The 22,305-nt window shown below is 70.7% G+C and overlaps 1 protein-coding gene across 1 annotated transcript in view; it reads right to left on the reverse strand.

The window, feature by feature from the left end:
* Nucleotides 1–843: 843 nt before the first annotated feature.
* The window catches only part of LOC134509621 (filamin-A-like), a 34,723-nt gene continuing 13,261 nt past the window's right edge, over nt 844–22,305 (reverse strand). The window contains 39 exon segments of the mRNA XM_063322196.1: nt 844–1,050; nt 1,053–1,190; nt 1,732–1,902; nt 1,947–1,991; nt 2,912–2,975; nt 2,977–3,131; nt 3,959–4,015; nt 4,018–4,134; nt 5,473–5,512; nt 5,514–5,606; nt 7,897–8,012; nt 8,130–8,267; nt 9,332–9,598; nt 10,703–10,825; nt 11,150–11,302; nt 11,410–11,613; nt 12,299–12,460; nt 13,035–13,208; nt 13,304–13,432; nt 13,654–13,794; nt 14,228–14,330; nt 14,612–14,859; nt 15,655–15,678; nt 15,970–16,159; nt 16,244–16,400; nt 16,491–16,614; nt 17,076–17,246; nt 17,340–17,500; nt 18,222–18,384; nt 18,470–18,643; nt 18,743–19,340; nt 20,043–20,305; nt 20,703–20,820; nt 21,066–21,235; nt 21,335–21,425; nt 21,518–21,540; nt 21,543–21,650; nt 21,653–21,676; nt 22,110–22,233. Of these exon segments, the coding sequence (XP_063178266.1) occupies nt 1,004–1,050; nt 1,053–1,190; nt 1,732–1,902; nt 1,947–1,991; nt 2,912–2,975; nt 2,977–3,131; nt 3,959–4,015; nt 4,018–4,134; nt 5,473–5,512; nt 5,514–5,606; nt 7,897–8,012; nt 8,130–8,267; nt 9,332–9,598; nt 10,703–10,825; nt 11,150–11,302; nt 11,410–11,613; nt 12,299–12,460; nt 13,035–13,208; nt 13,304–13,432; nt 13,654–13,794; nt 14,228–14,330; nt 14,612–14,859; nt 15,655–15,678; nt 15,970–16,159; nt 16,244–16,400; nt 16,491–16,614; nt 17,076–17,246; nt 17,340–17,500; nt 18,222–18,384; nt 18,470–18,643; nt 18,743–19,340; nt 20,043–20,305; nt 20,703–20,820; nt 21,066–21,235; nt 21,335–21,425; nt 21,518–21,540; nt 21,543–21,650; nt 21,653–21,676; nt 22,110–22,233 (5,568 nt within the window). The 3' untranslated portion in view covers nt 844–1,003.

Genomic DNA, 22,305 nt, shown 5'->3' on the forward strand with positions numbered 1-22,305 from the left:
CAGCGACGTAACTGGCCCGTCCCCGGCGGGGGGCGTTCGGGCGCATGCGCACGGCTCTCTCTCGCCGCTGATTGGGCAGAGCCCGGGGCGCTATTTGCATGGTCCCGCCTCCCCGCATAAATTAAACCCGAGTGGGCGGGGCACGCCGGCTCATTTGCATACCGGGGCGGCGCGCCCGGCTCCGCCCCCTCCCCCGGGGGACCCCGCTGTATCGAGGCCCCCACGTGACCCCCCCCAATGTATAGAGACCCCCCCCCCCGATGTATAGGCGCCCCCACGTGACCCCCCCCCAGCGTATAGAGACCCCCCCCAATGTGTAGGGAACCCCCCCCTTTGCCCCCAGCCCTCCCCTTGCCCTCTGGCTCCCCCATATATAGGTGACACCCCCCCCCCCCCCCAGTACGGGAGACCCACAACGTATAGGAGACCCCCCCGCCCCCCCCCCCATATGGGGCCTTCCCCCGTCTACAGACCTCCCCCCCACCCGGGAGGAGCCCCCCCAGGCCCTGCCCCATCCACCAGGCTCCCCCCAGCCCCATACATCCCCCCCCACGCCCCCCCCCCCCCACGACAGGAGGCCCAGTGAAGCAGAACGAGTTTTATTGGGGTTCCCCCCCCCGGGACCCCGCTTTGGGGGTGGGGTGGGGGGGGGGCAGCGCCAGGGCCCCCCCGGGGCAAGTTACAAAATTAAAATAAAATAAAACCAGAAAAAAAAAAAAAAAGAAATAAAAGGGGGGGGGGCGGGGGGGGCGGTGTGAGGGGGGCAGTGGCGGGGGGGGGGGGGGCAGCAGTGTCCCCAAAGCGGGGGGGGGGGGGGGTGTCCCCGAAGCGGGGGGGGGGGGTGTCCCCAATCTTGGGGGGGGGAAGGTGTCCCCCAAACTGGGTTTTTTCTCCCCAAAGTGGGGGGGTGTCCCCGCGCCGGAGGTGGGGGAGGATTCTCTGCGCCCCCGGCTGGGGTTTGGGGGGGGGGGGTGGTGGATTTTTGGGGTGTCCCCCCCCCCCCTCAGGGGACGGAGAGGCGGAAGGGGCTGTTGGGGACGTGCTGGTCCCCCACTTGACCACCAGCAGGTACTCGCCCCGCTCCCGCAGCAGGTAGCCCACGTTGTAGAGTTGGTTGCCCAAGTGCTTGACCACGATCTCCTCGCAGGGGGAGCGCGGGCCCTGCACCCCCACCAGCAGCATGTTGTTCCCTGGGGGGGGGGGACAAAAGTTGGGGGGGGGGGGGGGTCAGGACGAGGAGGAGGAGGAGGAGGAAGGGGGGGGGCAACCAAAAAATGCAGGGGGGGCAACCACAAACAGGGGAGGGACCCACAAACAGCCCCCCCCCCCCCCCCCGAGGGTGCCCAATGCAAAGAGCCCCCCCCCCCAAAAGCAGCCCCCCCCCCCAATAAAACCTGTCCCCCCCCCCCCCCCCAAAGGGACACCCCCAAACCCAGCCGAAGGACACCTCAAAAAACCGGCGCCCCCACCCCAAAAAAAAACCCAGCTCCCCCCAAAAACAGCCCCCCCCCCAAAAAAAAAACCACCTCAGCGCCCCCCAACGGACACCCCAAAACTGCCCCCCCCCCAAAAAATGTCTCACCCCCCCCCTTCTTCCCCCCCCGGGGCTCTCAGCACCCCTCGGGCGGGGAGGGGGGGGTTGTCCCCCAAAACCCGGGCTGGCCCCCCCCCGGGACACACATGGGGGGTGTCCCCCCCCCCGCGCCCCCCCCCGCGCCCCCCCCCACGCACCGGCCTTGCTGCAGTCGAGGGTGAAGGAGTTCTTCTGGCCCAGGAAGGCCTTGCTCAGCCCCAGCCCTTTGGCCACCACTTTGCTGGCGTCCGAGGGGAATTTGGGGGGGCCCGCGGGGGGGGGCGCCCCCCCCCCCCGCCGCCGCCGCCGACGATGCCGCCGACGCGGCCCTCACCCCGGCCTCGGCCCGGCCCCCCCCGCCTCCACCAGCCACCGAGGAGCTCTCGGCGCAGGCTGTGGCTGCTCACCAGCCGCGGGCCTGGGGGGCACATCCGAGTGGGGGGGGGGGTCAGCGCCCCATAGAGCCCCCCCCGGCCCCCCAACCGCCCCCCCAACCGCCCCACGGGGACCAACACTGCCCCACGGACACCCCTACGCCCCCTAAACTGCCCCCCCCACCACACCCCAGAACCCCCCATGACCCTTCTGACCCCCCCCGGACCCCCCGTGACTCCTCCTCCTCCTGCCCCACAAGTACCCCTACAACCCCCCCTCCTGCCCCACCGCCCTCCCCACAGCCCCCCCAAACCCCCCAAACCCTTAATTCTGCCCCCCAAACCCCCCCATAGCCCTTCCTCCTGCCCCCCACATGCCCCCCAGCCCCCCCAACCCTTCCTCCTGCCCCCCAAGTACCCCCACAACCCCCCCTCCTGCCCCCTCATGTCCCTCCCCGCAGCCCCCAGCCCCCTAAGTACCCCCACAACCCCCCCTCCTGCCCCCCACCTCCCTCCACCGCCCTCCCCACAGCCCCCCAGCCCCCCAAGTACCCCCACAACCCGCCCTCCTGCCCCCCCACCTCCCTCCACAACCCTCCCCACAGCCCCCCAGCCCCCCAAGTACCCCCACAACCCGCCCTCCTGCCCCCCCACCTCCCTCCACCGCCCTCCCCGCAGCCCCCCAGCCCCCCCAAATGCCCCCCAGCCCCCAAGTACCCCCACAACCCCCCCTCCTGCCCCCCCATGTCCCTCCCCCCAGCCCCCCAGCCCCCCCAAATGCCCCCCAGCCCCCCAAGTACGCCCACAACCCCCCCTCCTGCCCCCTCATGTCCCTCCCAAATGCCCCCCAGCCCCCCAAGTACCCCCACAACCCCCCCTCCTGCCCCCCCATGTCCCTCCCCCCAGCCCCCCAGCCCCCCCAAAGGCCCCCCAGCCCCCCAAGTACCCCCCAGCCCCCCCGCACCGGTGATCTTGGCCTTGAAGGGGCTGCCGGCGATGTGGTGGGGGCCCCCGAACTTGATGGCGATGGAGGTAGCTGCCGGGGGCCATGGGGGTGTAGGTGACGCGGTAGCCCTCGGGGCACTCCCGGCACTCCATCTTCACCTTGGAGGGGCCCTCGATGGTGACGGCCAGCGCCCCGGGGCCCGCCTTGGCCGTGTTCACCACGAACTCCGCCGGGGAGCCTGGGGGGGGGGACACGGGACGGGGGGGGGGGGTCACCCACGGCCCCCCAGGGGCTCCCGAGACCCCATGGAGGCCCCTGAGTCCCGTGGGGGCTCCCAAAGCCCCGTGGAGGCCCGAGTCCCGTGGGGGCTCCCAAGACACCGTAAGAGGCCACCAAATCCCATGGGGGCTCCCAGACCCCACAGAGGCCCCCTAAGACCCCGTAGGTGCCCCCCAGCCCCACGGGGGCTCCCAAGACCCATAGAGGCCCCCTAAGACCCGTAGGTGCCCCCCAGCCCCACGGGGGCTCCCAAGACCCCATAGAGGCCCCCTAAGACCCCGTAGGTGCCCCCCAGCCCCACGGGGCTCCCAAGACCCCATAGAGGCCCCCTAAGACCCCACGGAGGCCCCCCAGCCCCACAAGGTCTTCCAAGCAGAAGACCCCCCCCCAACTTCATGTGGTCCACCAAGACCCCGTTGAAGCCCCCCCAGTCCCACGGGGGCTCCCAAGACCCCATAAGAGGCCACTGAATCCCATGGGGGCTCCAAGACCTATAGAGGCCCCAAACAGGCTCCCAGACCCCATAGAGGCCCCCTAAGACCCTGTAGGTGCCCCCCAGCCCCACGGGCTCCCCACCGCCCCCCCCCCCAATTCCCTCAGACCCCCTGCGCAGACCCCGCAGAGGTCGTCCCCCCCCAACTCCACGGGGGCTCCCGAGACCCCACAGAAGCCCCTGAAGACGCTCCAGAGGCCCCCAGAGAGGCTGTGGAGGCCTCCCAAAGACCCCGTAGGAGCCCCCGGAGACCCCGTAGGAGCCCCCCCAAAGACACCCCCCCCCCCCGTTACCTGTGGTGCCCCCCTCCAGGCCGGGCCCGTAGGCGGAGACGAGGCCGGGGTCCCCGCCTGCCCCGGCTCCCCCACCCGCACCTTGAAGGGGCTGCCGGGGATGTGGGACCCCTCGAACTTGACGTCGATGGAGTAGACCCCGTTCTCCCGCGGGATGAACCGCACCGCGTACTTGTCTGGGGGGGGGGGGACACACACACACGGTCAGGGGGGACCCGCAGAGCCCCCCACAACACCCCCCCCAGGGCCCTCGGAGCCCCCCGAGACCTACCTTGTGAGACACGGCCCCGGGGGGCACCCCAAAACCCTCCCTCAGCCCCCCCCCACGTATGGGGGGACCCCAAAAGGGGGTGCAGTGGGGCCAGCCAGGTCCCCCCCCGCCCCAAAACACCCTTCGCTGGGGGTAAAGGGGGGCCCCCGCAGCCCCCTGGTACCCCGAAACTGAGCCAACGGGGGCAGAGGGAGCCCCCAAAGTGGGGGGGACGCCAAAACCCTCCCCCAAACTGTGGGGGGACCCCAAGACCCTCCCTCAAAGTGGGGGGACAGCCCAAACCCCTTCCCCAAAGTGTGTGGGGGACCCCAAAATCCTCTCCAAAAGGGGAGGGGACACCTCAAAACCCTCCCCCAAAGTGGGGGGGACCCCAAAATCCTCTCCAAAAGGGGAGGGGACACCCCAAAACACTCCCCCAAAGTGGGGGGACCCCAAAATCCTCCCCCAAAGTAGGGGGGACAGCCCAAGCCCCTTCCCCAAAGTGGGGGGGGACCCCAAAATCCTCTCCAAAAGGGGAGGGGACACCCCAAAACCCTTCCCAAAGTGGGGGGGACCCCAAAATCCTCCCCCAAAAGGGGAGGGGACACCCCAAAACCCTTCCCCAAAGTGGGGGGGACCCCAAAATCCTCTCCAAAAGGGGAGGGGGACACCCCAAAACCCTCCCCCAAAGTGGGGGGGACCCCAAAATCCTCTCCAAAAGGGGAGGGGACACCCCAAAACACTCCCCCAAAGTGGGGGGGACCCCAAAATCCTCCCCCAAAGTAGGGGGGACAGCCCAAGCCCCTTCCCCAAAGTGGGGGGGACCCCAAAATCCTCTCCAAAAGGGGAGGGGACACCCCAAAACCCTCCCCCAAAGTGGGGGGGACCCCAAAATCCTCCCCCAAAGTGGGGGGACACCCCAAAACACTCCCCCAAAGTAGGCGGGACAGCCCAAACCCCTTCCCCAAAGTGGGGGGGACCCCAAAATCCTCCCCCAAAGTAGGGGGGACAGCCCAAACCCCTTCCCCAAAGTGGGGGGGGACCCCAAAACCCTCTCCAAAAGGGAGGGGACACCCCCAAAACCCTCCCCCAAAGTGGGGCGCCCCCCCCCCAAACCAGCAGGTTGCGCCGTCCCCGTGTCCCCGTCCCTCGCCGTGGCACGGGGCTGGCAGGAGGGAGCCCCGGGGGAGGGCGGCAGGCGTTTTGGGGGGGCACGGCGGGTTTTGGGGGGGTCCCCGGGGGGGGGGGGGGTGTGTCCCCTCACCTTCGGTGACCTCGGTGATGTGACACTCCTCCAGGGCCCCCCGAGGGGCTGTGCACCTTGGCGTCCAGCACCCCCTTGGCCCCGTTGAGGCTGACGGCGAAGGAGGCCGGCTGGTGCACCTTCAGCCCCGACTCCTGGGGGGCACACACCGTCAGCTGGGGGGGGGGAAGCCCCCCCGAAACCGGGGGGGGGACACACCCCCAAATCCCGGGGGAGCCCCCCCCCCAGAACCCTCCCCCCTTTTGGGTGACACCGGCGTTGGGGGGGCACCAGCCCCACATCCCAGCCTGGATGGCTCTGGGGGGGCGGGTATGAAGACACACCCCCCCCCCCCCCAAACCCTCCACCCCCCCAAAATACCCCGGGGGGGGGGATAACACCCCCAAAACCTCCCCCCCAAAAAATTCAGGAGGATAACAGCCCCAATCCTCTCAACCCCCCAAAAGACAACGCCCCCAAAACCTCCCCCCCCCAAAAAAAACTCCCCCCCCCAAAAAAACCTCCCCCCCCCCCCAAAAAGCAGGGGGGGAAGCACCCCCAAATCCTCACCCCCCACAATCCCAGGGGATGGAACACCCCCAAAAATTCACACACCCCCCCCCCAAAATGGGGGATAACACCCCCAACTCCTCACCCACCACAAAACCAGGGTGGGATAAGAAACACCCCCCCCCCCCCCCCCCCCCAAAAAAAAACCAGGGGGGGATGAACACCCCCAAATCCTCACCCCAAATAACCCGGGGGGGGGGGTTTACCCCCCACCCCCCCCCCCCAGACAACCCTGGTGGGGCCGAGACCCCAAGTAACCCCGGGGTGGGGGGGAACCTGCACCCCGAAACACCCCCAGGAGGGATCTGCACCCCGACATCCCCATGGAGGGGGGGGGATCCCTCCCCCCCCCCCACGGCCCCGGGGAGGCCCCGACCCCAAAATAACGAGGGGGGGGGGGGTGTCTCCCAGGGGGCGGGGGAATTTGGGGGGTGTCAGGGGAGCCCCCCCCCCACACCCCACGCCCCACTTACCTTGTGGGGCCGGAGAGCTTAACGGGAGAGACGGGGGTCCCCGGGGTTTGGGGGGGTCTTGGGGGGGCCGTTCTCTCCCGCTAAGGCCCCTCCGGGCCCCGGGGTCGCCCCCCCCCCCCGAGCTGGGGGGAAGGGGGGGGCGACGGGGGGGCTGTTAATAGCCTTTAAAAGAGACACGAGAGAAGACCCCCGGGACCCGCCACGGCTGGGGGGGGCACGGGCTGCCTGCGCAGGGACCCCGAACCCCCTGAGCTACAGCCCCCCCCCGACCCCCCCCCCTCTGAACTCTCCTAAAGACGGAGGGGCCTCTGAACCCCTCCAGAAACGCTATTAGAGCCCCCCCCAAAGCTATAACCCCCCCCCCAAAGCTGCCCCGAGGCTACGCTGACCCTGCAGACACCCCGAAACCCCCCCAAAATCCCCCTCTGGGGCTACGCTGACCCTGCAGACACCCTGAAACCCCCCCTAAATCCCCCCCAGAGCCCCACTGACCCTGCAGACACCCCGAAACCCCCCTAAATCCCCCCCCAGAGCCCCACTGACCCTACGGACACCCCAAAACTCCCCCTAAATCCCCCCCCAGAGCCCCACTGACCCTACGGACACCCCAAAACTCCCCCTAAATCCCCCCCCCAGAGCCCCACTGACCCTACAGACACCCTGAAACCCCCCCTAAATCCCCCCCGAGACCCACTGACCCTGCAGACACCCCAAAACCCCCCCTAAATCCCCCCCCAGAGCCCCACTGACCCTACAGACACCCCAAAACTCCCCCTAAATCCCCCCCCCGAGCCCCACTGGCCCTACGGACACCCCAAAACTCCCCCTAAATCCCCCCCCGAGCCCCACTGACCCTACGGACACCCCAAAACTCCCCCTAAATCCTCCCCCAGAGCCCCACTGACCCTGCAGACACCCCAAAACTCCCCCTAAACCCCACCCCAGAGCCCCACTGGCCCTACGGACACCCCAAAACTCCCCCTAAATCCCCCCCCGAGCCCCACTGACCCTACGGACACCCCAAAACTCCCCCTAAATCCTCCCCCAGAGCCCCACTGACCCTGCAGACACCCCAAAACTCCCCCTAAACCCCACCCCAGAGCCCCACTGGCCCTACAGACACCCCAAAACCCCCCTAAATCCCCCCCCAGAGCCCCACTGACCCTACGGACACCCCAAAACTCCCCCTAAATCCCCCCCCCGAGCCCCACTGACCCTGCAGACACCCCAAAACCCCCCCTAAATCCCCCTCTGGGGCTACGCTGACCCTGCAGACACCCCAAACCCCCCTGAATCCGCCTCCCAGAGGCTGTGCTGCCCCCCCCGCCCCCCAGCCCTGCGCCTGGCGGTGCCGTGCCCAGCCGGGGGGGGTGGGAGGGGGGGGTTTCTCCCGGTGCCTCACCTGAAGGCTAGAAACAGTCAGGCGGCGGGCGGCGTCGCAGGGGGCCGTGGCCGCCACCACGAAGGGGCTCTCGGGGATGTGCTCCTCGTTGAACTTCACCGACACCTCGTAGTCGCCTGGGGCCGGGGCCGGGGGGGGACACAGCGTTAGTGGGAGGGGGGGCGGGTGTCCCTGCCTGCCCCTGACCCCCCCCCAACCTCCACCCCAACCCAACCCCCCCCCCGGCCCCGTACCGGGCTCCTGGACGACGTAGGAGACGCCGCAGGATCCGTCCTTGCGGTCCTCGAAGGCGATCTCGGCTTTGCTGGGTCCCTCCACGGCGATGGAGAGGCCCCCGGCCCCCGCCTCCCGCGTCCAGATGCTGAATTCGGCTGGGGGGGGAGGTGGGGGGGGGTGTCAGGGCCCCCTCCGAAGGCTTGACACCCCCCCGCCCCCAATCTCGGGGGAAAGCCCCCCGGTTCCTCCCCAGCTGGGCCAGTTCGAGGGACCCGGGGCCAGTCGAGGAGCCCGGGATGGATTTAGGGGAGCTCCGGGTTTTGGGGGGGGGGGGGGAGCCTCAGATGGTTTTGGGGAGCCCCAGTTAGGATTTGGGGAGCGCCCCCCCTGATTTTGGGGAGCCCCAGATGGAGTTAGGCAGACCCTAGGGGTCTCAGGGAGCCCTACAGGGAATTGGGGAGCCCCCCCGTGGGTTTCGGGGAGCCCCAGATGGATTTGGGGAGCCCCCCATAGATTTTGGGGAGCCCCTACGGTTTTCAGGGAGCCCCAGATGGATTTGGGGAGCCCCCCGTGGGTTTTGGGGAGCCCTAGATGGATTTGGGGAGCCCCCCATAGATTTTGGGGAGCCCCTATGGTTTTCAGGGAGCCCCAGATGGATTTGGGGAGCCCCCCCGTGGGTTTTGGGGAGCCCTAGATGGATTTGGGGAGCCCCCCATAGATTTTGGGGAGCCCCTACGGTTTTCAGGGAGCCCCAGATGGATTTGGGGAGCCCCCCATAGATTTTTGGGGAGCCTCTATGGGTTTCGGAGAGCGCCCCATGAGTTTTAGGGAGCCCTAGATGGATTTGGGGAGCCCCCCCATCGATTTTGGGGAGCCCCCACAGTTCTCAGGGAGCCCCCCCCAGGTTTGGGGGAGTTCTAGATGGATTTGGGGACCCTCCCGCGGGTTTCGGGGAGCCCCAGTTCAGATGAGGGAGCCCCCCCCAGGTTTGGGGGAGGCCCTCACGGAGTCGGGGGATTTGGGGAGCCCCCCCCAGGCAGGTTGAGGGTCCCCAGCTGGGCTTGGGGGAGCCCTGGGTGAGTTTTGGGGCGCCCGGAGCGGGTTGGGGTTCCACCCCGGGAGGGGGTTCGGGGGCCGTCGCAGGGTCGGGGCAGCCCGGCGGGAGTCGGGGAGCCCCCCGGGGGGGCGTCGGGCGGGTTTTGGGGTGCCCCCCACTCACCTGGCACGCCGGCCTCGGCCCGCTCGAGGCCGGGCCCCCCGGCGCGGACCTTGTGGGCGCCGCCCTCGCCCATGGGCCCCACGGTGAACTGGAAGGGGCTGCCCGGGACGTGCTGCCCCCGGTCCTTGACGCTGACCGAGTGGACGCCGGTCTCGGCGGGGACGAAGCGGATGCTGTAGGCGCCGCCCTCCCCCTCCAGCACTTGGGCCGCCACCGCCTGCCCCGAGGGGCCCGTCACCACCGCCGTCACCTCGTGGGCGCTCAGCTCTGCCGAAAACGGGGGGACGGGGGTGTCATAGGGGCGAGGGGGGGGGATATGTCCTGCCAGAAGAGGTCCCCGGGGTCCCTCCGTGCGTCCCCGCTCCGTCCCATGGGGGTTCTTGGGCGACCCCCCCCATATCTCCGGGGTCACCCTGTGGGTCCTTGGGGTGTCCCAGGGGCTTCGAGGGACCTCCAAAGGGTCCTTGGGGGGGTCCCAGAGGCTTCTTGGGACCCCCCTGTGCCCCTGGGAACCTCCAAAAGGTCCTTGGGGGGGTCCCAGGGGCTTCTTGGGACCCCCATGTGTCCTCGGGAACCCCCAAAGGGTCCTTGGGGGGGGTCCCAGGGGCTTCTTGGGACCCCCATGTGTCCTCGGGAACCCCCAAAGGGTCCTTGGGGGGGGTCTCAGGGGCTTCTTGGGACCCCCATGTGTCCTTGGGAACCCCCAAAGGGTCCTTGGGGGGGTCACAGAGGCTTCTTGGGACCCCCCTGTGCCCCTGGGAACCTCCAAAAGGTCCTTGGGGGGGGTCCCACGGGCTTCTTGGGACCCCCATGTGCCCCTGGGAACCTCCAAAGGGTCCTTGGGGGTCCCAGGAGAGCCCACAGACCCTCTCCTACCCCCCGACAGGTGCCTGGGGCGCCCCCCAACTGCCCCAGCAGCCTCCTGAGCCCCCCCCCAGGGACACTGAGGGACCCTTAAAGGCTCAGGGACCCCCCAGGGCTTGCTGAGCCGCCCCCCCCAGGGCCACTCAGGGGTCCCATGGTGCTTGCGAAGCCCCCCAGGGACACTGAGGGACCCTTAGATGGTCACTGGGACCTTTCAGGGACAATCGGTGGCCCCAGGGCTTGCTGAGCCCCCCCCAGGGATGCTCAGGGCCCCCACGGGGCTCTTTGGCACCCCTCAGGCCCCCCCCAAGGACCCCACTGGTATTGCTGAGCCCCCCCAGGAACACTCAGGGCCCCCATGGGGCACTCAGGGCCCCCCCGGGGACGCTCAGGGCCCCCATGGGGCTCTCTGGGACCCCCCGAGAACAGTCAGGGACCCCTCGGGGCTTGCTGAGCCCACCCCCCCCCCAGCCCCGTGAGGCTCAGGGCCCCCCCGTCCCCGCTCACCCGGCATCTTGAGGCTGAGGTCGCAGGCGGTGCCCACGCTGGCCTCGGGGGGGGCGCGGCGCCGGCGCGTGATGCTCTCCTTCACCCGCCCCTCGCCCGTCACCTTCACCGAGAAGGGGCTCCCTGCGGGGGGGGGGAGGGGGGGTGTCACACCAGTCCCCCTCCCGGTACCCCCAGCTCCCTCCCCAACGCCCCCCCGGTACTCCTCATCGCCCCCAGCACCCTCCCGCCGCGCTCCCAACAACCCAAGTACCCCCCCCCCAGTGCCCCCAGTGGCCCCAGGACCCTGCTCCAGCTCCTCCCGTTGCTCCTATACACCCTCCCCGTGCCCCTCCCGGTACCCCCCGAGTCCTCTCCCGGTGCTTCCAGTAAGCAAATTACCCCCCCCGGTGCCTCCAGCTCCCCCCCCCGCCCCCGGTGAGCCCAGCGTGCCCCCCCGGTTCCCACCGGGGACGTGCTGGTCGCCGAACTTGACGGAGATGATGTAGTTGCCGGGCTCGGTGGGGCAGTAGGAGACGCGGCAGGTGCCGTCCTCCAGCTCCTCGGTGGTGATGTCCACCTTGCTGGGGCCCTCGATGGAGAGGCTCAGCCCCCCGTAGCCTGGGGAGGGGGAGCGCCGTCAGCGGGGACCCCCCACACCCCCCCCTCAGCGCCTGTGTGTGTCCCCCCCCCGCCCCACCCCCAGCTCCCGCGGGAGGGGGACGTACCGGCGTCGCGGGTGTCGATGGTGAAGTGCGCGGGCTCGAAGGTGCGTCCCTCGCGCAGGCCGGGCCCCGTCACCCGCACCCGGCTGGCGTCCCCCAGCTCGGCCTGGCTGATGGTGACCGAGACGGGGCTGCGGGCCAGGGGCTGGCCCCCCCGCGAGATGTGCACCAGGTGCTCCCCCACCTCCTGCGGCACGAAGGAGATGCCTGCGGGGACGGGGACGGTGGCCTCAGGACAGGGGATGCCGTCAGCGGGGTTACGGGGACAGGGCGGGGGACAAGCATCACGGTACGGGGACGCGGATGGGACCGGGCATGGGGACACGAGGGACACAGGGGGCAGGGGGACATGGGGACACAGGTCGGAGCAGGGGGACAGGGGCGTCAGGACAAGGGGACGCAGCACGGGGACACTCATCGGGGTATGGGGACACGGCGGGAGACAAGCATCATGGTATGGGGACACTGGGGACACTGGCATCACGGTACGGGGACGCGGATGGGACCGGGCATGGGGACACGAGGGACACGGGGGGCAGGGGGACACGGGGACACAGGTCGGAGCAGGGGGACAGGGGTGTCAGGACAAGGGGACGCAGCACGGGGACACTCATCGGGGTACGGGGACACGGGGGACAGAGGCGTCGCAGGACGGGGACGCGGGGACATCAGGAGAAACCGCAGGGGCACCGGAGCTGGCCGGGCTCTTCGTGCCCCAACCATGAGGGGACGGTGACCGCGTCCCTGCGTCCCCAAGGCCCCTCCGTGTCCCCCTCGTGTCCCCTCGCTCAGCGGCAGCGGCGTTGGAGCCGGCCGGGCTCCTCACAGCCCGACAGCGAGGGGAGGGGACAGCGTCCCCGTGCGTGTCCCCCCCCAGTGTCCCCCCCCTCACCGATGTGGCCGTTGCGGAGCCGCTTGAGCTGGCAGGGCTCCTTGCGGCCCGAGGGCGCGGTGACGGTGGCCGTCAGCTGGCTCAGGTCCGTCTCCCCGATGTCCAGGGGGATGTCGGCCGAGGCCCCCACCTTCAGGTGGGACAGGCGCAGGCTGTCGTCACCTGCGGGGGGGGGGGGGGGGGGGGGGTTAACACGGCACCCCCAAACGCCCCGGGCTGCCCCAGGCCCTCCCCAGGGACCCCCAGGACTGCCCCGAGTCCCCTGGGGGGGTTCAGATCCACCCCCGGATCCATCCCAGGGACCCCCAGAACGGCCCCAGGTCCCCTGGGGGGGCTCGGATCCACCCCCAGGGACCCCCAGAACGACCCCGAGTCCCCTGGGGGGGTTCAGATCCACCCCCAGATCCATCCCAGGGACCCCCAGAACGGCCCCACGTCCCCTGGGGGGGCTCAGATCCACCACCAGGGACCCCCAGAACGACCCCGAGTCCCCTGGGGGGTTAAGATCCACCCCTGGATCCATCCCAGGGACCCCCAGAACGATCCCGAGTCCCCTGGGGGGGTTCAGATCCACCCCCGGATCCATCCCCGGGACCCCCAGAACGGCCCTGAGGCTCCTCGGGGGTTAAGATCCACCCCCGGATCCACCCCAGGGACCCCCAGAACAGCCCCGAGTCCCCCGGGGGCCCCCCAGGAGCAGCCGAAGGGCCTCCGTGCGCCCCCCCCGGCCCCGTACCGGTGATGCGGGCGGTGAAGGGGCTGCCCGGGATGTGCTTGTCGTTGTACTTGACCACGATGCTGTAGTCGCCGGGCAGCACGGGCAGGTAGGAGACGCTGCACGTCCCGTCCTGGTTGTCGGTGCAGCTGATCTCCGCCTTGGAGGGACCCTCCACGGCCAGCGACAGCCCTCCTGGGGGGGTCGGGAGCACACGAGGGGGTTCAGGGGGGGGTCTGCGCCCGCCGGGGAGGAGCCGGGCGCCCGGCGGGACCCCCCTGGGGGCTCACCCTCGCCGGCGTCCTTGGTGTTGACGGTGAAGGTGGCCGGTTTGTTGACGGTGCCGTGGATGAGGCCGGGGCCGTAGGCGGTGACGTGGCCGCTGTTGACGTAGTCCACGTAGAACTGCAGGGGGCTGCCTGGGGGGGGGACACGGGGGCAGGGGGGGGGACACACGGGGGTTGTCAGGGGGGCACTGAGACACCCCCTCCCCCACTCCCCCCGCTGCCACAGAAGGCTCCTCGGGGATGCAGGGACGTCCCAAGGGACACACGGTGCCACACACGGCACCCCCGGGGCCACGATACTTCAATGAGACCCCCCCCAAACCCCCCCCCCCCGTTGCCCCCCCCGCCCCTACCTGGGATGTGCATGTTCTCGTAGCGGATGTCCATCTCGTGCAGGCCGGCCTCGGTGGGGGCGAAACGCACCGTCACCGTCCCGTCCTTGTTGTCCGTGATGTCGGGCTTGGCCACCTTCCCCGAGGGCATCCGCACCTCCCCTGGGGGGGGGCACAGGGGGGGTCAGCGGTTACGGGGACCCTGGGGGGGGGATGGGGACCTCCCAGGGGGACCCTTGGGAGACACGGGCTGCCTTGGGGACCCCCCCGGGAGCATCTTAGCTGTCTTGGGGACCCCCTGGTGGGACCTGGGACCCCTGGGAGGACCTGGCTGCCTTCGGGAGGACCTGGGGGGGGGGGAGCGGGCTTTGGGGACCCCCCCAGAAGGACTCAAGGGAGGGCTGGGGACCCCACAGGTCTCGGGGACCCCCTGGGGACCCGGGTGGTTTGGGGGTCACCCCACCCAGAGGACTTTGGGGACCCTCCGGGGGGTGCTCAGCTGTTTTGAGGACCCCCGGGGGACAAGACTGTTGGTGTCGGGGAACGCCCCGGGGGGGGGTTGGGGGGTGTTTTGGGGCGCTGGCCCCCCCCTCACCCGTGATCTCGCCCTTCTTGATGGTGAAGGGGATGACGAGGTCGAAGGGGCGCAGCCCGGCCATGTCCAGCCCGTTCACCCCCAGCAGCGGCCGGTCGGTCGCCTGCGCAAACGAGTTCGTTAGCGGATGCCGGTTTCCGCCCCCCCCCCCGCCCCCCCGCCTCGTTATCTCCCCTGTTATCTCACCCGCCGCCCGGCTCGCACGCTCCCCGCACGCTCCTCGCACGCTCCTCGCCGGCTTGGCGCCCTGCCTGCCCGACGCGTGCCCCGCGCGCTGCCTGCCCGCGACCTCCCGTCGCACGCTGCCCACCGCCTCGCACGCCCCCCCCCGCCCCCCCCCGCCCTCGCACGCTCCCCCCCGCGCGACGCCCCCGGCGCACTCACCATGACCTGGAAGGGGCTGTTGGGGATGTGCTCGCCGCCGAAGCGCACGCAGATGACGTACTTGCCGGGCTGGGGGGCGGTGTAGAAGATGTCGAAGGTGCCGTCGGGGTTCTCCACCACGTCCACGTCCACCTCGGAGCCGTCGGGGGTGCAGACGGTGCAGGTCACCTTGCCCTTGCCGGCCGCCTTGGCGTCCACCGTGATCACCGTCTCCTCCCCGATCTGGATGGTGGGGCCGATGCCCGCTCCTGACGGGGAGGGGGGGGGTGACTGCCCGCCCCGGGGTGGGGGGGGGGCACCCCCAAACCGGCCCCGCGCGCCCCGCCGGTGCTGCCCACCCCCCGAGGCTGGGGTCGACCTGAGCCCCCCGGGCGGGCTGAGCACGGGGAAACTCGCGCCGCGCCACGGGAAGGGGGACAATTAGGCGTTAACGAGGCATGGACCCCCCCCCCCCCCATCCCACACCCTCATTGTGGGGGTCCCCTCTGCCCCCTGGGGGCAGCCAGGCACCCCCAAACGCCCCGGGACCCGTGTGGGGCCAGGGGAGCCCCCAGCGATGGGGGGTCCCCAATGACAACGGGCCGAGCCAGGGACCCCCCCAAAACGTTCAGGCTGTGGGCACAAGGGCCCCCCCCCCCCCCGGATTAACGAGGTTGGGGGGATGCCCCGTAATTAGGGCAGGGCCAAAGGGGGCCCCTGATATTGGACTGAGGGGGGCCCCCGAGAGCGAGCAGAATTGAGGGGTCCCCCCATGTTGAACAAGGTCTGGACCCCCCCAATTAAGAGAGAACCCTGATTGTTAAAATGACGCTGGGGTGGGGGGGGGGAGCCCAGATATGAAGTCTGGGGGGGCCCCTCACCATTTAACGAGGTCGGGGGGACCCCTCCACAACTTAAGGTGCCCCCGGTATTAAACGGGGCCCGAGGGTCCCCCAAAATGAGGCCCCGGCCCCTCGCCGGGGGGGCGGGGGGGGTAGTTTTGGGGTGCGGGGAGGGGGTGAGGCGTGTGCCCCGACGCCAAGCGAGCCATGCCGTGAGCTTACCTAAGCCGTGACCTCCGATGGAGACTACAGCGTGGCGGGGGGGGTGGGGTGGGGTGGGGTGGGGGGAACGCAGGGAAGGGGTGGGGGGGGGGGACGGGACGTGGGGTGGGCAGAGAAGCAAGAAATCCAGTGAGACACACGTGGTGAGACCCCCCCGCCCCCCCTCCCCGTGCCCCCCACCGCCCTCCCCGCTCGCCCTGTGTGTCCCCCCCCGGCCCCGGCCCGCGGTGACTCGGCTGGAAGCGGGCGGTGGGTGTCCCCGTGTTGTGTCCCGTCCCCCCCCCCCCGGCCCCCAACACCGGCGGCGGCGCTTACCGGTGACGGTGCACTTGCTGGCGTCGCCGGCGGGCACGGCGCGGATGCGGTAGGGGGAGTAGGGGATCTCGTCCCCCCCGTACTTGATGAGGATGGTGTAACGCCCCGTCATGTCGGGGACGTAGGACACGGTGTAGGTGCCGTCCTGGTTGTCCCGGATCGTCGCCTTCTTGGGCTTGCCCTCGGGGTCCTGCGGGGAGGCGCAAGTCAGCGGCCCGGTCGCCCCCCCCCCCACCGCGGCGTGTCCCCCCCCAGCCCCAGCCCCGCGGCCCACCGTGATCTGGACGGCCAGCAGCCCCTCGCCGGCGTCCTTGGCGTCGATGGTGAACTCCACGGGGAGGCTGGCGGGCACCCCCGTGGTGTTCAGCCCGGGGCCGCTCGCCTTCACCTTGCTGGCGTCGTGCGTGGGCAGCGCCTTCACCTTGAAGGGGCTGAGAGAGAGGGGGGTGGGGGGCGTCAAACCGGCCCCCCCAAAAACCCCCAGCACACCCCCCCGGCTCCGCCGTGTCCCCCCTCCTCACCTGCGGGGCACCTCCTCGTCGCCGTAGCGCACCGAGATGGTGTAGGGCCCTTCGCGGGAGGGGACGTAACTGACCCGCTGCGTCCCGTCCCCGTTGTCCGCCACGTCCACGGGCTCCACCACGCCTGGGGGCGGTGGGGGGGTCAGGGCACCCCCAGACCGCTTGGTGCACCCCGACGCGCCCCACGGCACCCCTGCAGTGCTCCCTGGGGCACCCCAAGACCCTACAGGGGGCCCTGAGACCCCCTGTGGCGCCCCAAGACCCCGGCGGTACCTCACCGGGCACCCCGCGACTCCCCACTCAGTGCCCCGGGGCTCCCTGTGACGTCCCCCGGGGCACCCCGAGAGCCCCCGGGGCACCCCGACGCCTCCTGTGACATCCCATTGGGCACCCTAAGGCCCCCCAGGGGCAGTTTGGGGCCCCCCAGGGCACCCCCAAGAGCCCCCCAAACCCTGAGCCAACACAGCTCCCGTGGGGCACCCTTTGTACCAGCTCCCCCCTCGGATCAGGGGTACCGCAAACGCCCCCCAGCCCCGAAACAGGGGTGCCCCCGGCCCCCTACGCGCCCCCCCCCCCGCCACTGACCTTTGGGGCCCTGGACCTTAACGTCCAGGGGGGCGACGCCGGCCTTGCTGGTGTCGACGGTGAAGGTCTGGGGCACGTTGGCTCTCACCGCGCCCGGCGTCAGCCCCGGCCCCGCGCACTTCACCTTGGACGAGTCCACCACGTCCGTCACCGGCACCTTGAAGGGGCTCCCTGGGGGCGCAGGGGGGGCCGTGAGCGTCGGGGGGGGGGCGACGTGGCCACCTCCCTCGCGCGGGTTTCCCCCGGCACCCCCCCAGCGCTCACCGGGGACCTGGTGGCCGCCATAGGTGACGTTGAGGCTGTAGGTGCCCGGCTCGTAGGGGACGTACTCCACCGAGCAGCTCCCGTCCTTGTTGTCCGTGCAGGACATCTTGGCCTCCGAGGGACCCTCCACCGCCAGGCCCAGCCCCCCCGTGCCGGCACCCCTGGGGCGGGGGGAGCGGGGGGTCAGCTGGGGCGCCCCCAAACCCCCCCGGTCCCCAGGAGGGGCTGGATGGTACCGGGGGGGGGAAGTTTAGGGGGCTCTGGGGGGAGCGTTTAGGGTATGGGGAGGTTTGGGGGGGGAATAGAGAGAGGACTCGGGGTACGGGCAGGATTTAGGGGACACTGGGAGAAGGATTTGGGGAACGGGGAGGATTTAGGGGACACCAGGGGGAGAATTTGGGGAACAGGGAGGATTTAGGGGACACTGGGAGAAGGATCTGGGGTATGGGGAGGATTCAGGGGACACCAGGGGGAGGATTTAGGGAACGGGGAGGATTTAGGGGACACTGGGAGAAGGATCTGGGGTATGGGGAGGATTCAGGGGACACCAGGGGGAGGATTTAGGGAACGGGGAGGATTTAGGGGACACCAGGGGGAGGATTTGGGGAACGGGGAGGACTTAGGGGACACCAGGGGGAGGATTTGGGGTGCGGGGAGGATTTAGGGGACACCAGGGGGAGGATTTGGGGAACGGGGCTGTTCCAGGGGACACCAGCAGAAGGATCTGGGCAGGGAAAGGCGCCTACGGGCAGAGCTGGGGCACCCGCGATGGATTTCGGGGGAGCCGGGAAGAAGACTTGGGGCGGAGGAGGCTGCAGAGGAGCGGGGAGGGGGGCGTGTGGGGTACGGGGGTGCTGGTGGCGACGGCGGGGGGGGTCTCACCGGGTCTCCACGGTGAACTTGTTGGGCTGGTTGGTGGTGCCGCTCTGGATGCCGGGGCCGTGGACGCGGACGCGGGCCGGGTCGCAGCCCTCGGTGACGGGGACGCGGAAGGGGCTGTGCGGCACCGGGCTGCCGCCGTAGCTCACGTCCACCGTGTGCACCCCTGGGGACGGCGGGGACAGCGAGGACGTCACCCCGAGGCGGCGGGGGCCGCGTCCCCCGTCCCCGCGCACCCCCCGGCGCCTCACCCTCCTCGTAGGGAGTGTACTCCACGTGGTAGGTGCCGTCGCCCCGGTCCTCCACGAAGGTCTCGGTGACGTTCCCCGAGGGGTTGGACACCCGCGTCTTCACGTGGGGGCCCCCGGTTTTGCTCAGCGCCCGGGCGTCCACGTCGAACTCCGTCACCGCCTCCCTGAACACGCCTGGGGGACGGCGGGGACACACACACACACGCACACACGTGTCAGGGCGGCTGCACCCCCTCCCGGCGTCCCCGGCGTCCCCCCCGGCCCCGCGCTCACCCTTGCCCTCCACGCCGGGGCCGTAGACCTTGACGCCGGCGGTGTCGACGGCCGGCTCCACCCGGACCTTGCTGGGGAAGTGGGGGACGGGCTGCCCGCCGTACTCCACGGTGATGGTGTAGACGCCGGGGCTGAGCGGGGTGTAGGCGATGGTGTAGGTGCCGTCGCCGTTATCCTCCACCCGCACCTCGGCGCGGGCCCCCGCTTCCGAGGTGATGCCGATGGTCAGCTCGGCCGTGCCGGCCCGGCTGCAGTCCACGCGGAAGTGGCCCGGTTGCCCGGCCGTGGCACCTTCTAGCCCCGGCCCCGAGCACGTCACCTTGGAGGCGTCGAAGGGGGCGCGGACGGGGGCGCGGAAGGGGGAGCCGGGGACGTGGGCGCCGGCGAAGAGGATGTTGATGTTGTAGTCGCCGGGCTCGGTGGGCAGGTAGGAGACGGAGCAGGTGCCGTCCCCGTTGTCCAGGCACTCGATCTTGGCCTCGCAGGGACCCTCCACCGTCAGCCCCAGGCCCCCCGTGCCCGCCCCCTTGGTGTCGATGGTGAAGGGGGCCGGCACCCCGGCCAGCCCCCCCTGCAGCCCCGGCCCGAAGGCGCGAACCTGCGGGGAGAGCGGCCACCGCGTTGGGCGGGGGGGGCCTTGCTGGGGACCCCCCGGATGGCGGGGACCCCCCTTAGAGGGGAGGCGTGGTGCCGGCGACTGCCCGGCCCCCGGGGGCTGCTCTGATCGGGGACCCCCGTCACCACGGGCACGCTCTTACTGGGCCCCCCCAGCCCCTGGGGACCCCCCTCACCGGGGACACGCCCTTATTGGGGTCCCCCATCACCGGGGACGCGCTCCCACTACGGACACCCAACCCTTGGGGACCCCCCCGTAAGCAGGGACGCCCCCTTACCGAGGACCCCAACCACCCTTACCGTGCCACCCCCCCGTCCCCTGGGGAACCCCCCCATCCCCATCTCCATCCTGGGGCTCCCCATCCCAAAAGCAGACCCCCCCCCGGCACCCCCCATCCCTTGGGGACCCCCCCCATTCCCCAAGCCAGACCCACGGCACCCCCCATCCCTTGGGGACCCCCCCCATTCCCCAAGCCAGACCCACGGCACCCCCCATCCCTTGGGGACCCCCCCATTCCCCAAGCCAGACCCACAGCACCCCCCATCCCTTGGGGACCCCCCCATTCCCCAAGCCAGACCCACGGCACCCCCCATCCCTTGGGGACCCCTCCATTCCCCAAACCAGACCCACGGCACCCCCCTCTCCCCATGCCGTGGGGGGAGCGGCAGGGGGGCCCGGACCCACCTTGGAGGGGTCGGTGGGGGGCACGGCCTCGACGGGGAAGGGGCTGCCGGGGACGGGGACGCCGTCGTAGGTGACCTCCACCTGGTAGGGCCCCTCCTCGCGGGGGATGAAGCGCACCAGGCTGTTGTCGGGGCTCAGCCCCGGCTCCACCGTGCAGGGCACCGGCTTGCGGGAGGGGGCCGTGATCTTGGCCCCCACCTTGCCCTGGCCCCCCGCGCCCTTGGACTTCACCGTGAACTCCTGGTCCTTCCCCACCTCCAGCTCTGCGGGATGGGGCGGGGGGGGGGGGGGGAAACACAACCGCAGCCTGCTCAGGGGGGCGAACCCCACGATGGGGGCTCCCCCCTGCCGAAAACACCCCACTCCCAAAGTAAACACCCAACGGAAAACACCCCGCCCCGCCCCCCAATTCCTCTATGGGGAGGGAGCCCCCAACCCCCCCACCCAAAATCCTCTCAGGGGAGGGTGCCCCCCAAACCCCCCCCCCCCCAACCACCCTCATTCCCCCATCTGTCCCCCCAGAATTGCCCCCAGCCCCATAGGACGCCCCCATCCCCAAACCACCCCTGGCTCCCCCACCCCAAAAGCCCCCCCCAGCCCCCGAGCCCCCCCTAAAAGGGGCTTCTGAGTGGCCCCCCCCCAGGGACCCCCCCGCCGTACTGTCGTCCAGGCCGGAGATCTTGATCTTGCCCAGGTCGAGGGTGGGGGCCACCCCCACCGTGAAGGGGCTCTTGGGGATGGGGTCGCCCCCGTAGGTCACCGACACCCCCAAATTACCCTGGGGGGGGGGGGGGGAAGAGAGAGGGGGTGGTGTGACTGCGGGGGTGCCCCCCACGCCAGGGACGGCAGAGGGGGACACGGCCCCCCCCGCCCCCCAGCGCTGCACAGATGGGGGTCGGGGCCCCCACATTGCAACAGGAGGGGGCATTTTGGTGACGGGTGTGGGGATTTTGGGGTGCCCCCTCCCCGTACCTGCTGCAGGGGGGTGTAGTGGGGGGTGTAGTGGGGGGTGCCCCCCCGTACCTGCTGCAGGGGGGTGTACTTGACGGTGTGGGTGCCGTCGTGGTTGTCGATCACCTCCAGGTCCCGCACGGCCTCTCCCTTCCCGGGCCCCGTCACCTGCACGTCCAGGGGGGCCCGTCCCCCCGCCTTGGCGTTCACCGTGAAGTGGGTGGGCTTCCCCAGCTCCACACCTGCGGGGGGGCAGACGGTGAGGGGGGAGGGGGGTGGGGGGAATCCCCAAATCCCTGCCGGGACCCCCCCCACCCCCGCCATGGCACTGCCCAACTCACCGGAGCGGCTGAGGCCGGGTCCCTCCGCCTTCACCTTGCTGGCGTCGTGCGAGGGGTCGACCTTGATCCGGATGGGGCTGGTGGGGGTGGCCTGCGGGGAGGGACCCCAGAATCAGCCCCCCCCGCACCCCAAAACCCCTCGTGGGGGACACCCCGCCCACCCCCCTCCTCCCCCGTCCCCACCTGGTCGGCGAAGAGCACCATGTGGTGTAGGCGCCGGGGCCGCGGGGGGTGTAGCGCACGGTGAAGGTGTCGTTGTCGTTGCGGATGATGTCGAAGTCGATGTCGGCCTCGGCCGGGCCCACCACCCCCGGGCGCACTTGATCCCGATGCTCACGTCCCCTGGGGGGGGGGGGGGAGAGGGGCATCCCGGGGGGGTCATCAGCACCCCAAAAACCCCCCGGGACCCTCGGGTACCCCCGAAACACCCCCAGAGACCCTCTGACAGCCCCAAACCCCAGCACCCGCTCCCGCCACCCCACAGACACCCCCCTGGCTGCCCCAGCCCTCCGGCACCCCCCTAACCCCCCCGAGCCCCCTCCCCAGACACCCAATTCCCCCCCCCAGCCCCCCAAACCCCCCCAGGGATCCTCTGGCACCCCCAAACTCCCCCACGGACCCTCCTGCCACCCCACAGACACCCTTCTGCCTGCTCCAGCCCTCCCCAAGCCCCCTTCATCTCTCCAAACCCCCTCCCTGCCCCCCCCAGCCCCCCAAAACCCCTCGCTGCCCCCCCCCAGCCCCCCAAACCCCCTCGCTGCCCCCCGGGGCTCACCCTGCCCGGCCTCGGTGCAGTCCACGGTGAAGTAGGTGGGCTCGTGGGCCTTCAGCCCCGTCTTGGCCACGCCGGGGCCGTAGACTTTCACCTTGTGGGGGTGGCTGCCGGCCCCCACGCCCACCTGCGGGATTGGGGGGGTGGGGGTCAGGCCCGCTGCCCCCCCAGGGCAGCTAAGACACACCCCCCCCCAAGG

Source organism: Chroicocephalus ridibundus, unplaced genomic scaffold (genome assembly GCF_963924245.1).
Source record: "Chroicocephalus ridibundus unplaced genomic scaffold, bChrRid1.1 SCAFFOLD_604, whole genome shotgun sequence".
NCBI classification, from domain to species: domain Eukaryota; kingdom Metazoa; phylum Chordata; class Aves; order Charadriiformes; family Laridae; genus Chroicocephalus; species Chroicocephalus ridibundus.